The 12,799-nt window shown below is 42.1% G+C and overlaps 1 protein-coding gene across 1 annotated transcript; it reads right to left on the bottom strand.

Moving 5' to 3' along the window:
* Positions 1-517: 517 nt before the first annotated feature.
* On the bottom strand, positions 518-12,789 carry LOC132854982 (uncharacterized). The gene is made up of 11 exons (XM_060883673.1): positions 12,527-12,789; positions 12,414-12,472; positions 11,342-11,653; positions 8,789-9,103; positions 8,369-8,680; positions 7,932-7,997; positions 7,185-7,316; positions 7,030-7,088; positions 1,838-1,903; positions 1,669-1,720; positions 518-809 (listed from the first exon to the last, which is right to left on the bottom strand). The coding sequence occupies exons 1-11, from the start codon at positions 12,787-12,789 to the stop codon at positions 706-708; spliced, it is 1,740 nt and encodes a 579-aa protein (XP_060739656.1). The 3' UTR covers positions 518-705.
* Positions 12,790-12,799: the final 10 nt, after the last annotated feature.

Raw genomic sequence — 12,799 nt, 5'->3', positions numbered from 1 at the left:
CTACCCTGTTCAGGGGTGTCCCCATGCATAATGTTTTGCTGTGACAGGCTGGTCCTGCTACACACCAGGCATGCCTGATGTCTTTCTTCAGACAATCAGAATCTGAGGGACACGTGACTTGGATGCCTTTTGTCGGCCAATTAAAAATTGGCATGTGTTCACAGAAGCTTCCATGAACACGGTTACAGGTTACAGGAATGAAAGAATGAAAAGACAGAATGAAAATCACAACCCACCTTTAACCATCAAAGTTCTTGCAGTTATTTTCTGCTTGGACTGGTCATGTGAATTAAATGGGTTTAATCCAAACCTCAAGAATAAAAGATCAAATAATTTTGACCAGAATAGTTTTGCAAGCAGGAATTTTCTTCAATAATAAAAATATTTCAGTAATAATAATGATTTTATGGCTTGTTACAAGAATCTGATTAAACTAGAGTAAATCTCACTAATGTTCATTGTTCTGTTGGATGTCTTTTCTGTGTTGTGTAATAAAAAGCAGAAAATGAAGACAATCTTTTCAGCTTCTGTCATTTATTTTTGAAACAGAAATTAGAATAGAAAAGTTTGTTATATCTAAAGATGAGCACTTTTGTCACTTTACAGCTGTGTACAGACCTAAAGGAATCATATTATATCAAGGATGCCTTAGAAAAATGTAATATTTATAGTTTCTTTGTGTGTGTGTGTGTGTGTGTGTGTTAGTTAGTTTTGATGCTGGAGTATACTGTAACTTCTTCTGATGCCACTGGAGTGTGTGCTGCTCTCACAGTGTTGCTGGTGACTACAGTCGAGTACAGCACGCCATCCTGCAGGAATAGAGCAGACACACACACACACACACACACACACACAATAAAACATATATACATACTAGGGATGAGTGAGTACAACATTATCTGTATCTGTATCCGTATCTGTTAACCATATGAATTATCTGTATCTGTATCCGTACTCGGAGTGGGTGGGGCCTAACCCAGAAGTAGGCGGGGCTTGTCTTGAAATGGGCGGGGATTTAACCGGTAATAATTAATTTGTAATATTTATAACACTAGCTTACTACCTTTATGTTTTTATGAAATACAGCAAAAACGTGTCAGACACTCAGTGTCTGGTTACTGGTTAGAGACAGCTGAAGGTAAAAAAGGAAAAAAAATCTCCGACAGGCAGAGACGCAATGCGAGTCGCATTCTACCAAGCAAGCACCACGTCTGAACGAACACACGTTTACCAGAACTCTACTGGTTAGTAAGTACGTATTATTAACGTTACAACCCGAAGTAAAAAGCTGAAGAACCCCTAAACGTTAACGGAAAAGAACCCGAGTGACTGAGGGAGAGACAGAGAGCTGTTCTGTGTGTGACTGTGAGTGAGCAGAGCAAGACACAGCAACACAATACATCTGTGTGTGTGTAGGGGAGGGGCGCTGTGACTAGCCTATCGCTGTAGGGGAGGGTGCTGTGACTAGCCTATCACAGAACGCTGACACAATCAGCTACCCAATGATGATTTTCATTCAATCCGAGCACAGATATTGACTCGTATTACTCGTATAATACTCGTACTCTGCAGAAGTACTTTATCCGTACCGGATACTCGTTTCAGCCGAGTATCCGGCTCATCTCTAATACATACATATAAAATAAACACATTTAGAATTATACACACCTGTTCTTTGTTGTGGTCGGTTTATGGCGGTGTACAGAACATCAAAATCATTCTGTAGGAAAAATATTATGCATTAGAAAAAACTCAGACACACACACACACACACACACACACAATAAAACATATACACATGTACATATAAAATAAACACATTTAGAATTATACACACCTGTTCTTCTTCTTTGTTGTGTTCAGTATTTGGGTTCACGGCGGTGTACAGAACATCAAAATCATTCTGTAGGAAAAATATGATGCATTAGAAAAACTCAAAAACACACACACTTTTCAGCAGCAGCAGCGTTTTCAGCAGCAGCAGCGTTTTCAGCAGCAGCAGCGGATTTGGAGCTCTCGCTTTCATTTGTTTGCTTGGCTGAGTATCTTTACTCAATTGCGATTTATCTTGAGCTAAACTCTAACTCCTTACCCTTTGACATCTTTATTAATTTGTTTTCCCAGTGCCCGCTGCTAGCTGGTTAGCAACGCTAGCCTATTAGCCTGCTTCCGCTAGTACACACTACACTCTAACTCCCTATTTTTTTTACACAGGGCGAACACATCTGCAAATACTTCTTAAAACCTAGAATAATCGCGCGATATACATTTCGATATCGTTACATCCTATTTATTTGTTTTCCCAGCGTCCGCCTCTAGCCGGCTAGCATAACTAGCCTGTTAGCCGAGTACCGCTAGTACACCTTTTACATCAATTATCTCTGTTGCTCTTACTATATAACACCATGTCGGTTACGTCTCTGCCTTTGAGTGCAGGTGAGGACACGTTCGAGCTGCACTCGGTGGAACTGGAGCTGGAGGCTGTGGAGAAGCAGATCCGCGACCTACAGGTGAAGCAGGCCGAGCTGCGGGAGCGGAAAGCAGCGCTGGAAGCCCCCCGGTCTCAGGTAAACTCCCGGCATTTAATCACTACTCCTTCCACCTCTACTCCGTGTGTTTCTCTGTCCAGGCCCAACGCACCCAGGAAGTGGCCTGGCCAGGGGCAGTTCACTCTAGCGCCGGGGCACCGCGGATCCTGGGTGCAGCAGCGGAGGACACGTGCCGGGCCCCGGTCGAGGACCTCTCCCCCTCCACCACCGCCGGTCTTCGAGATCCCCACCCGGAACCGCTTCGCCCCCCTTCGTGAGACGGACCGCGACACTGTGATCATCGGAGACTCCTTCGTCCGCCACGTCCGTGCTACTGTGGCTAAAGGTAAGGCTCGCACTCACTGCTTACCTGGTGCCCGTGTTCTTGATGTCGCTGCACAGGTACCTAGGGTCGTGAGCAGAAACACCGCAGCTGTGGTTCTTCACGCCGGCTCGAACGACACCAGCCTGAGGCAGTCGGAGATCCTGAAGAGAGACTTCAAGACCCTGGTGGAGACGGTTCGCAGCACAACGCCCACGGCGAGGATCATCGTGTCCGGACCACTTCCAACGTACCAGCGAGGAATTGAAAGGTTTAGTAGACTTTTTGCTTTTAATGAATGGCTTCAGTCATGGTGTCCGGCTCAGAATCTACACTTTATTGATAACTGGAATGTTTTCTGGGAGCGTCCTAGGCTGTTCCGCGCTGACGGCCTGCACCCCAGCAGAGTTGGAGCGGAGATCCTCTCGGACCACTTCTCCAGGGCGCTGCACACCTTCTGACTGGTAAACTACGCCTTAAATTTAAATTTCAATAGCCATCCTTCACCTCAACACATCGATACAAATGCACACATACCTCTCCCCATAGAAACTGTGTCTGTTCCCCGAGCAGTGAGATTAAAAAGTAATTATGTAGGACGTTCTCGAAATAATCTTACTGTAATTAGACCAGAAAAATGCCAAAGAAACAAACAAAAACAGTTCCTAAAATTTGGGCTTCTGAACATTAGATCACTTGCACCCAAAGCACTTATCGTAAATGAAATAATCTCAGACAATAGCCTTACTGCATTATGCCTCACCGAAACCTGGATTAAACCAAATGACTACATCGGTCTAAATGAGTCTACACCATCAGGTTATATCTATAAGCACGAGCCTCGACAGACTGGTCGTGGAGGTGGTGTCGCCACTATCTTTAACGATTGCCTTACTGTTACCCAGAGAACACAGTATAGATTTAAGTCTTTTGAAGTGCTTGTCCTTAATGTTACACTATTGCACACGCACACGAAACAAAAATCCCTGATGTCTCTTGCGCTAGCAACCGTGTATAGACCACCAGGGCCCTACACCGATTTTCTTAGAGAATTCACAGATTTTCTTTCTGACCTACTGGTTAGCTTTGATAAAGCATTAATTGTAGGAGATCTTAACATTCATGTTGACGACACAAATGATGCGCTAGGACTCACATTCATGGACTTACTAAACTCACTTGGGCTCAAACAAAACGTCACTAGAGCAACTAACCGTCGTAATCATACACTAGATTTAATAATATCACACAGAATAGATGTCACTGATATAGATATCATTCCTCAAAGTGATGATATCACAGACCATTATCTCATAATGTACACACTACCTGTAGAACAGGCTAACTGCGTTTCACCACGTTATCGTCTCGGTAGAACTATTATTCCGACCACTAAAGACAGATTCACAAATAACCTGCCTGATCTGTCTGGACTTCTTACTGCACCCTTAAACACAGACGACCTAGATGAAATTACTAACAGCATAGGCGCTATATTCACTAGCACACTAGACACTGTTGCCCCAATCAGATTACAGAAGGTTAGAGATAAAACGCTTGCACCATGGTATAATAGTCATACTCACACCCTCAAGAGAGAGACCCGTAACCTCGAGCGAAAGTGGAGAAAAACTAAATTAGAGGTTTTTAGAATTGCATATAAGGAAAGTATGTCCAGCTATAGACAGGCTCTAAAAGCAGCCAGGGCTGAGCACCTGAGCAAACTCATAGAAAATAACCAGAACAATCCCAGGTTTTTATTTAGCACAGTGGCTAGACTAACAAAAAACCAAAAATCTGAACACACTATTCCATCACAGTTCAGTAGTGACGATTTTATGAGATTCTTCACTGATAAAATCGAAAGTATCAGGAATAAAATAGGTGACGCTCAACACATAAGAGCAACTAGCATCCCGGTCTCACCTAAGGTTCTAAACACACAACTACATTGCTTTACAAGTACAGGTCAGGAAGAGTTAGTTAAACTTATTACTACAGCTGAATCAACAACTTGTTCACTAGACCCCATTCCAACTAAACTACTGAAAGAAGTGTTACATAAAGCCGGTGAGCCTCTTCTTAATATTATTAACTCCTCGTTATCTTTAGGTCACGTCCCTAAATCCTTCAAGTTGGCAGTTATTAGGCCACTCATTAAGAAACCTAATTTAGATCCTAATGGACTTTCAAATTACAGACCGATTTCACACCTTCCGTTTATGTCTAAAATACTAGAAAAGGTTGTGTCTGTTCAACTGAGCTCCTTCTTACAGGAGAACAATATCCTCGAAGAGTTTCAGTCAGGTTTCAGGCCCCATCATAGCACAGAAACTGCACTTGTTAAAGTTACAAACGACTTTTTCTTAGCTTCGGACAAAGACTGTATGTCACTATTAGTTCTATTTGACCTTAGTGCTGCATTCGACACTATAGATCACAACATTCTCCTAGATCGCTTACAAAATTACACAGGTATTCATGGACAGGCTTTAAGTTGGTTTAGATCCTACCTGTCTGATCGATACCATTTTGTAGAATTAAATGGTGAATCCTCCAGCTTATTACCAGTTAATTATGGGGTCCCTCAAGGATCAGTTCTAGGACCTCTGCTCTTCTCGATATACATGCTTCCATTAGGGAACATTATTAGAAGACATGGGATTAGCTTCCATTGCTATGCCGACGACACACAGTTATACATCTCCTCAAAACCAGATGAAATAACTAAATTGTCGAAATTAACTCAATGCCTTAGAGAGATAAAAGACTGGATGAGCTGTAACTTTCTGTTGTTAAACTCTGATAAGACAGAAACACTACTTATAGGCCCAAAAACTAGTACACAGAAACTCTCACAACTTAATTTCCAATTAGAGGGATGTACTGTTACTAGTAGCTCGACAGTGAAAGACCTGGGTGTTATATTAGACAGTAACTTGTCTTTTGAAAATCACGTCGCCCAAACCACAAAAACAGCCTTCTTCCACCTCAGAAATATTGCCAAGCTGAGAAACATCCTGTCTGTATCTGATGCTGAGAAGCTAGTTCACGCTTTCATGACCTCTAGACTGGACTATTGTAATGCATTACTAGGTGGTTGTCCTGCATCTTTAATAAATAGGCTACAGTTAGTCCAAAATGCAGCGGCCAGAGTTCTCACTAGGACAAGAAAGTATGACCATATAACCCCAATTTTATCATCTCTACACTGGCTACCTGTTAAGTTTAGAATTGATTACAAACTGCTGCTACTTACGTACAAGGCTCTTAATGGTTTAGCTCCCATGTATCTAACTAGTCTTCTAACACGTTACAATCCTTCACGCTCTCTGAGATCACAAAACTCAGGACTCCTGGTAGTCCCCAGAATATCTAAGTCTACTAAAGGCGGAAGAGCGTTCTCTTATTTAGCTCCCAAACTTTGGAATAGTCTTCCTGATAGTGTTCGGGGCTCAGACACACTTTCACAGTTTAAATGTAGATTGAAAACTCATCTCTTTAGTCAGGCGTACACATAATACATCCCATAAATATTGTGCACTATCACACTAGACTTGCACATTCTTATGAACAGCAGATATGTTAATCCCTATGCACTGCTCTTCTCTTCTCTTTTTCTACCCATGCTGAGACACCCATGCTAAGATCGTCTTCCGTGCGTTGAAATTTCTGGACCTCCACTGAGACAAGGCTGACTCTGTGAGAACCCTGAGACATCTACAGATCTACCGGCTCCAGTTGGACTCTGTGATACTTGTATATTTGTAACCACACCATCTAGTGTCACCCATATGAGGATGGGTTCCCCTTGAGTCTGGTTCCTCTCAAGGTTTCTTCCTTTACCAATCTAAGGGAGTTTTTCCTTGCCACTGTTGCCTGAGCCCTCAGACTTGCTCATTGGGGACAAATACACATACACACATACATACATACATACACACTGTGAACTGTATATATCTTGAATTTTTATTATATTAATTCTTTATACTTCTCCTTATGTTTATCTTTTGTTTTATGTTTATGTTCTGTAAAGCTGCTTTGTGACAATGTCCATTGTAAAAAGCGCTATACAAATAAACTTGAATTGAATTGAATTGAACACACACACACACACACACACACACACACACACACTATGTGATGCTCAATCTACTGAAAAATTGTGTGTTTTCCAACCTGCTTCTTCTGCTGTCCTGCTTGTCCATCATCAATCTTGATCTGTCCTCGTCTCTGTACTACAGAAAGAAACAGAGTGAAAAGCAGAAATCTATGTTTGAGTGAGTATGTATGTGTGTGTGTGTGTGTGTGTGTGTGTGTGTGTGTGTGTATACCTCTGTGTTTCCAGAAGATGACCCCTCCAAGTATCAGCAGCAGCAGCAGAACCCCAACAGCAGTACAGATGATGATGGTGGTGTTGAGAGGTTCTGACAGATGATGATGATGATTGTCTTGAGAGTTTGTCCCTATGTGGAACAGATGAGAAGTGAAAAGGACACAGGGGTTTAAATTCTTCATTCTGATTGGATCACCATGTTGAATCATTATCTAGCTCTGAAATTTTATATTAACGCACCGATTCTAATATGTTGTCGTTTCTATAGTAACAGCTCCTTCACAGACTCACAGGGAGAACTCTGGTGTATGTTCTGTCTTTTAATAGGTACAACATAAACCTTTCATAAATGGACCACGCGACAGCCAGCCATGACTTCTTAACAGAACTTTTATTCTTCCTTTTCCACAGTACCGTAACACCCCCAATATAGGTTCCTAAGCATACTATATGCCTCATAACATTACCGTAAGTAACATAATACTACAGTGGACTCTACAAAATCTGAGGCCAATTTTAAGATTTATTACTTTTTTACTAACCATCTGATTAATTTGTTAATGTATATTAGCTTTCTATTTAAATAAAGATTTGTGAGATGATTCTGCTCCAGGAGATGTTAGGAGAACAGGAGAACATCATGAGCTCATCTTAAATAAACAGAAGTTAATGTAGTGTGTTGACTAACATACTAACACTTAAACACAGACTTTTCATTGCAGTGTGTATCAGTGGTGTGTGGTACCTGGTCTGGAATGAGGTGAAGTTGTTGTGATCACTGGTGTGGATGATGAAGGTCTTGTTGGTGCCCCTGTAAGGAGAGAAAGGTTTAATAAGTTATAAATAAAGAGTGTGATGCGTGGTGAGTGAAGGCAGGACACAAGTGTGGAAACTCAGTGTGTTCTTTATTAAAGACAATCCAGGAATCGTAGTGAGAAGTGAAAGCAGGTCAGAACACAAACTCAGATAATCTGTAATCATAAACACAAACACAGACGAAGGACAGAACACAGAACAGAAATGTGTCTAATTATTACATTTTATTTATCAGTTATTGTCACCAAGATTTGATGAATGATCTCCACATCATTTTATTATAAAATAGAAGTTCACATATTTATTAAAATATTTTATTGCCATAGATAAACACTGTAGTCGGTTTATATACAGAAGGCATTTTACCTTTTACTGTGAGTCGGACGTCTGTATTGATTTTGTTGTTGATCTCACACCTGTAAAATCCTCCATCCTCTACAGTCAGGTGTGATATGAGTAGAGAGACATTTCCTGGAGGATGATCATTAAAGACCTGAACTCTGTCTGTGTAGAGATTTGTCTGCTCCTTTGGGAAGATCTTTATGCCATAAGGTCCTTTATAAAAGTTCCATCTGAAAGTGTGTGGTTTGGCTTGTAGTTCAGAGCAGGAGCAGGGCAGAAGGACAGACTGTCCCACGATTCCAGTCACATTCACTGTCTGTTGATTCAGTCTGCAACCTGGAGAATGAACAAACATCAACATATTGTATTGATGTTACAACATCAGATTAATCTGTCATGAGATTATCACTGAAGTAACATTGTGAATAAAAATGACTCATTTACCTTTAACAGTGAGATTGACGTCTCTGTATTCATCCCATTTAAAATAACACCTGTAAACTCCTCCATCCTTTTCAGTCAGGTGTGATATGAGCAGAGAGAGATTTCCTGAAGAGTGATCATTAACCAGCTGAAATCTCTCTTTGTACTCATCACTCTCAGGAGATATCTGTGTCCAGTTATTTCCATCTGTACTTTTCTCCCATGTGAATGTCTCAGGTTTTCTGTGGAGCTCAGTGCAGGAGCAGGGCAGCAGTACTGAGTCTCCTGTGTATGCAGTGATCTCTTCTGTCTCTTTATTTCCTTTCAGACTGCAGCCTGTATGAACACACCAGTTAATGATGTGTTAATGAGCAGTTCACCATCTGTAACAACTCTACAGAACTACAGACATCCTGTAACTCCACAACTCACTAATGTCCACAACTTACTTGTGTCCAATAATCACTAATTTTAATAACTCTCTAATATCCACAAGTGGTCAGTCAAAGAGAAAGAGTTTTGCAATTAAAATGTATTTTTAAACATTTCCTATGAAACAACACACTTCATCATACACAACTACAGACAAATCATGTCACAGTATTGTGGCAAGCTACAGACATGTAGTTTCATCACATGACACTTCTACAGACTCAGGCAAAAATGTTTAGATATTCCGTATCCACTCGGAGGAGGGGTTCCCCGGTCCAGCCCGTTATCCGCTCAAATAAAATATTAGTCAAAGAAAACAAGTAAAAACAACATGCAGATTTTAAATAATGGTTTTTATTATTAAGGGAAAACAATCAAAAGCTACAGGGCCCTGTGTGCAACTTAATAATGAGTGTTTGCAATAACTTGCAATGAGTCCTTTAAAGCAGATCTTTGCAGAATTGTTGTCATTCAGCCACATTGGAGGGTTTTCGAGCATGAACCTCCTTTTTGAGGTCATGCCACAGCGTCTCAATAGGATTCAGGTCAGTACTTTAACTAGGCCACTCCAAAGTCAAAGTATTATAGTCTCCAAAGTTTTCCTTCAGCCATTTAGAGGTGGACTTGCTGGTGTGTTTTGGATCATTGTCCTGCTGCAGAACACAAGTTCACTTCAGCTTGAGGTCATGAACAGATGGCCACACATTGTCCTTAGGATTTTGTGGTAGACAGCAGAATTCATGGTTCCATTTATCACAGCAAGTCTTCCAGGTCCTGAAGCAGCAAAACAGCCCCAGACCATCACACAACCACCACCATGTTTTACTGTTGGTATGATGTTCTTTTTCTGAAATGCAGTGTTACTTTTACACCAGATGTAATGGGACACACACCTTCCAAAATGTTCAACTTTTGTGTCATCAGTCCCCAGAGTATTTTCCCAAAAGTCTTGGGGATCATCAAGATGTTTTCTGGCAAATCTGAGAAAAGCCTTTATGTTCTTTTTGTTCAGAAAAAGAGCAGGTTTTCATCTTGGAACTCTGCCATGCAGGCCAATTTTGCCCAGTCTATTTCTTGAACATGAACACTGACCTTATCTGAGGCAAGTGAGGCCTGCAGTTCTATGGATGTTGTTGTGTTGTCTTTTGTGACATCTTGGATGAGTCTTCACTGCGCTCTTGGGGTAATTTTGGTCGGCCGGCGACTCCTGGGAAGGTTCACCACTGTTCCATGTTTTCGCCATTTGTGGATAACGGCTCTCACTGTGGTTTACTGGTGTCCCAAAGCTTTAGAAATGGCTTTATAACTTTTTCCAGACTGATAGATCTCAATTACCTTCTTTCTCATTTGTTCCTGAATTTCTTTGGATCTCAGCATGATGTGTAGCTTTTGAGGTTTTGGTCTACCTCAATTTGTCAGTCAGGTCTTATTTAAATGATTTCTTAATTGTGAACATGTGTGGCAGTAATCAGACCTGGGTGTGGCTAGAGAAATTTAACTCAGGTTATGTTTTAACAGGGGGCAAACACTTTTCCAGACAGGGCCATGTGGGTTTGGATTGTTTTCCCTTAATAATAAAAACCTTCATTTAAAAACTGCATGTTGTGTTTACTTGTGTTATCTTTGACTAATATTTAAATTTGTTTGATGACCTGAAACAATAAAGTGTGACAAACGTGCAAAAAAAAAAAAAATCAGGAAGGGGGTCAACACTTTCACACCACTGTATGTTTATATTTATGACCAGAAAATAATTAAGGGGCATAATGAAATGCTGATGATGAAGTGGAACGCCCAATACGGGGTTCGATACGCAGGGACTAAACTCCCCAAATTGTGCGACTGAAGCTCTACAACAGGCAGGTACACAGAAGTGTCAACTCCTCGCTCTACCTCTCATATTACCCTGCTGAAACTCAATTGGAAATTCTTTTCCTAACTATGCTACCCGCTCTGTTACTTGTTACTGCTCTACACTGACACAGACTCTGTCCGCACGGTGAAACTCTGCGTCTTAAATAGAGGCGTGAACAGGTGTTGAACAGGCGTGATGAGAGCGTGTTGGTGGCCATTACAACATCAGATTAATCTGTCATGAGATTATCACTGAAGTAACATTGTGAATAAAAATGACTCATTTACCTTTAACAGTGAGACTGATGTATCTGTATTCACCCCCTTTAACATCACACCTGTAAACTCCTCCATCCTGTTCAGTCAGGTGTGATATGAGCAGAGAGAGATTTCCTGAAGAGTGATCATTAACCAGCTGAAATCTCTCTTTGTACTCATCACTCTCAGGAGATATCTGTGTCCAGTTATTTCCATCTGTTATTTTCTTCCATGTGAATGTCTCAGGTTTTCTGTGGAGCTCAGTGCAGGAGCAGGGCAGCAGTACTGAGTCTCCTGTGTATGCAGTGATCTCAATCCATCTATTTCCTTCCAGCCTGCAGCCTGTATGAACACACCAGTTAATGATGTGTTAATGAGCAGTTCACCATCTGTAACAACCCTACAGAACTACAGACATCCTGGAACTCACTATTGTTTACTAATGGAACTTACTTGTCCAATAATCACAAATTTTATACAAACATTTAATAAAAATTTTAAATTTAATACAACTGTAATATTGTCAGGGATCAGCGCGGACTTTCGACCATGTGTGTTTGTTGTCGTTCCTCGTCACGTGTCTGCCCCGCCTTCGTCTGCTTCTCCCTGTCACCACACCTGCTCCTCATTGTGTCATTATTGTCTTTTGTATAAATGTGAGCCACGTTGCCGATGGCAGCGAGGATTCATTGGTTACGTTAGTCAAGGTTAGGTTTTGTCATTTGTATTAGTTTAGTCCTCGTCATTATTTTCTCTCTTTATCTTTATCATTTCTTAAACCCCATTCCATTGAAGCTATCCTGTGTATGGGTCCGTCTCCTTCCTTCCCTGATTGTGACAGAATGAATCTGCCAACAACTACGGACCCTGCAGAATAGCTTCCAGCTCGGACCGGCTTTTTTTTCGTCGTTATCCCCCCTAGTATCGTTGTCTTCCCCCGGACTGTTCCGTCAGTCCCCTAGATCCATTTTAATCATCGTCTCTCCCTGGACTGTTCCGTCAGTCCCTCTGGATCTATATTAATCATCGTCTCCCCCGGACTGTTCCGTCAGTCTTCGTGGACCTTTTTTTTTCCGCGGTGACCTGCGGCATCACCCCGCACCTTGCTCCGGTGAGGGACGTTGCTCCATTTCCGGTTCCGCCGAGGAGGACGTCGCCTCACTTCATCCGCGGGGGGGTGTTGCAGGTCCATGGTGGAAGATTATTCCCGCCCACCCTCCCTTTTTCCCCAATTCGTCGAGGCGAGGGTTTGGCCGCGGTGCGTCGGGGGACACTGCTCGGCACTTTAGCTCGGCTGTGGACGTCGCTCGGCCCCTCAGCTCGGCGATGGACGTCGCTCTGCCCCTCAGCTCGGCGTTGGATGTCGCTCGGCCCCTCAGCTCGGCGACGGACGTCGCTCGGCCCCTCAGCTCGGCGATGGACATCGCTCTGCCCCTCAGCTCGGCGGTGGACGTCGCTCGGCCCTTCAGCTCCCTCATAATAATCACT

The sequence above is a fragment of the Tachysurus vachellii genome, chromosome 12 (assembly GCF_030014155.1).
Source record: "Tachysurus vachellii isolate PV-2020 chromosome 12, HZAU_Pvac_v1, whole genome shotgun sequence".
Lineage (NCBI taxonomy): Eukaryota > Metazoa > Chordata > Actinopteri > Siluriformes > Bagridae > Tachysurus > Tachysurus vachellii.
The sequence above is the reverse complement of the archived record's forward strand: the minus strand, read 5'-3'. Positions and strand labels throughout refer to the sequence as shown.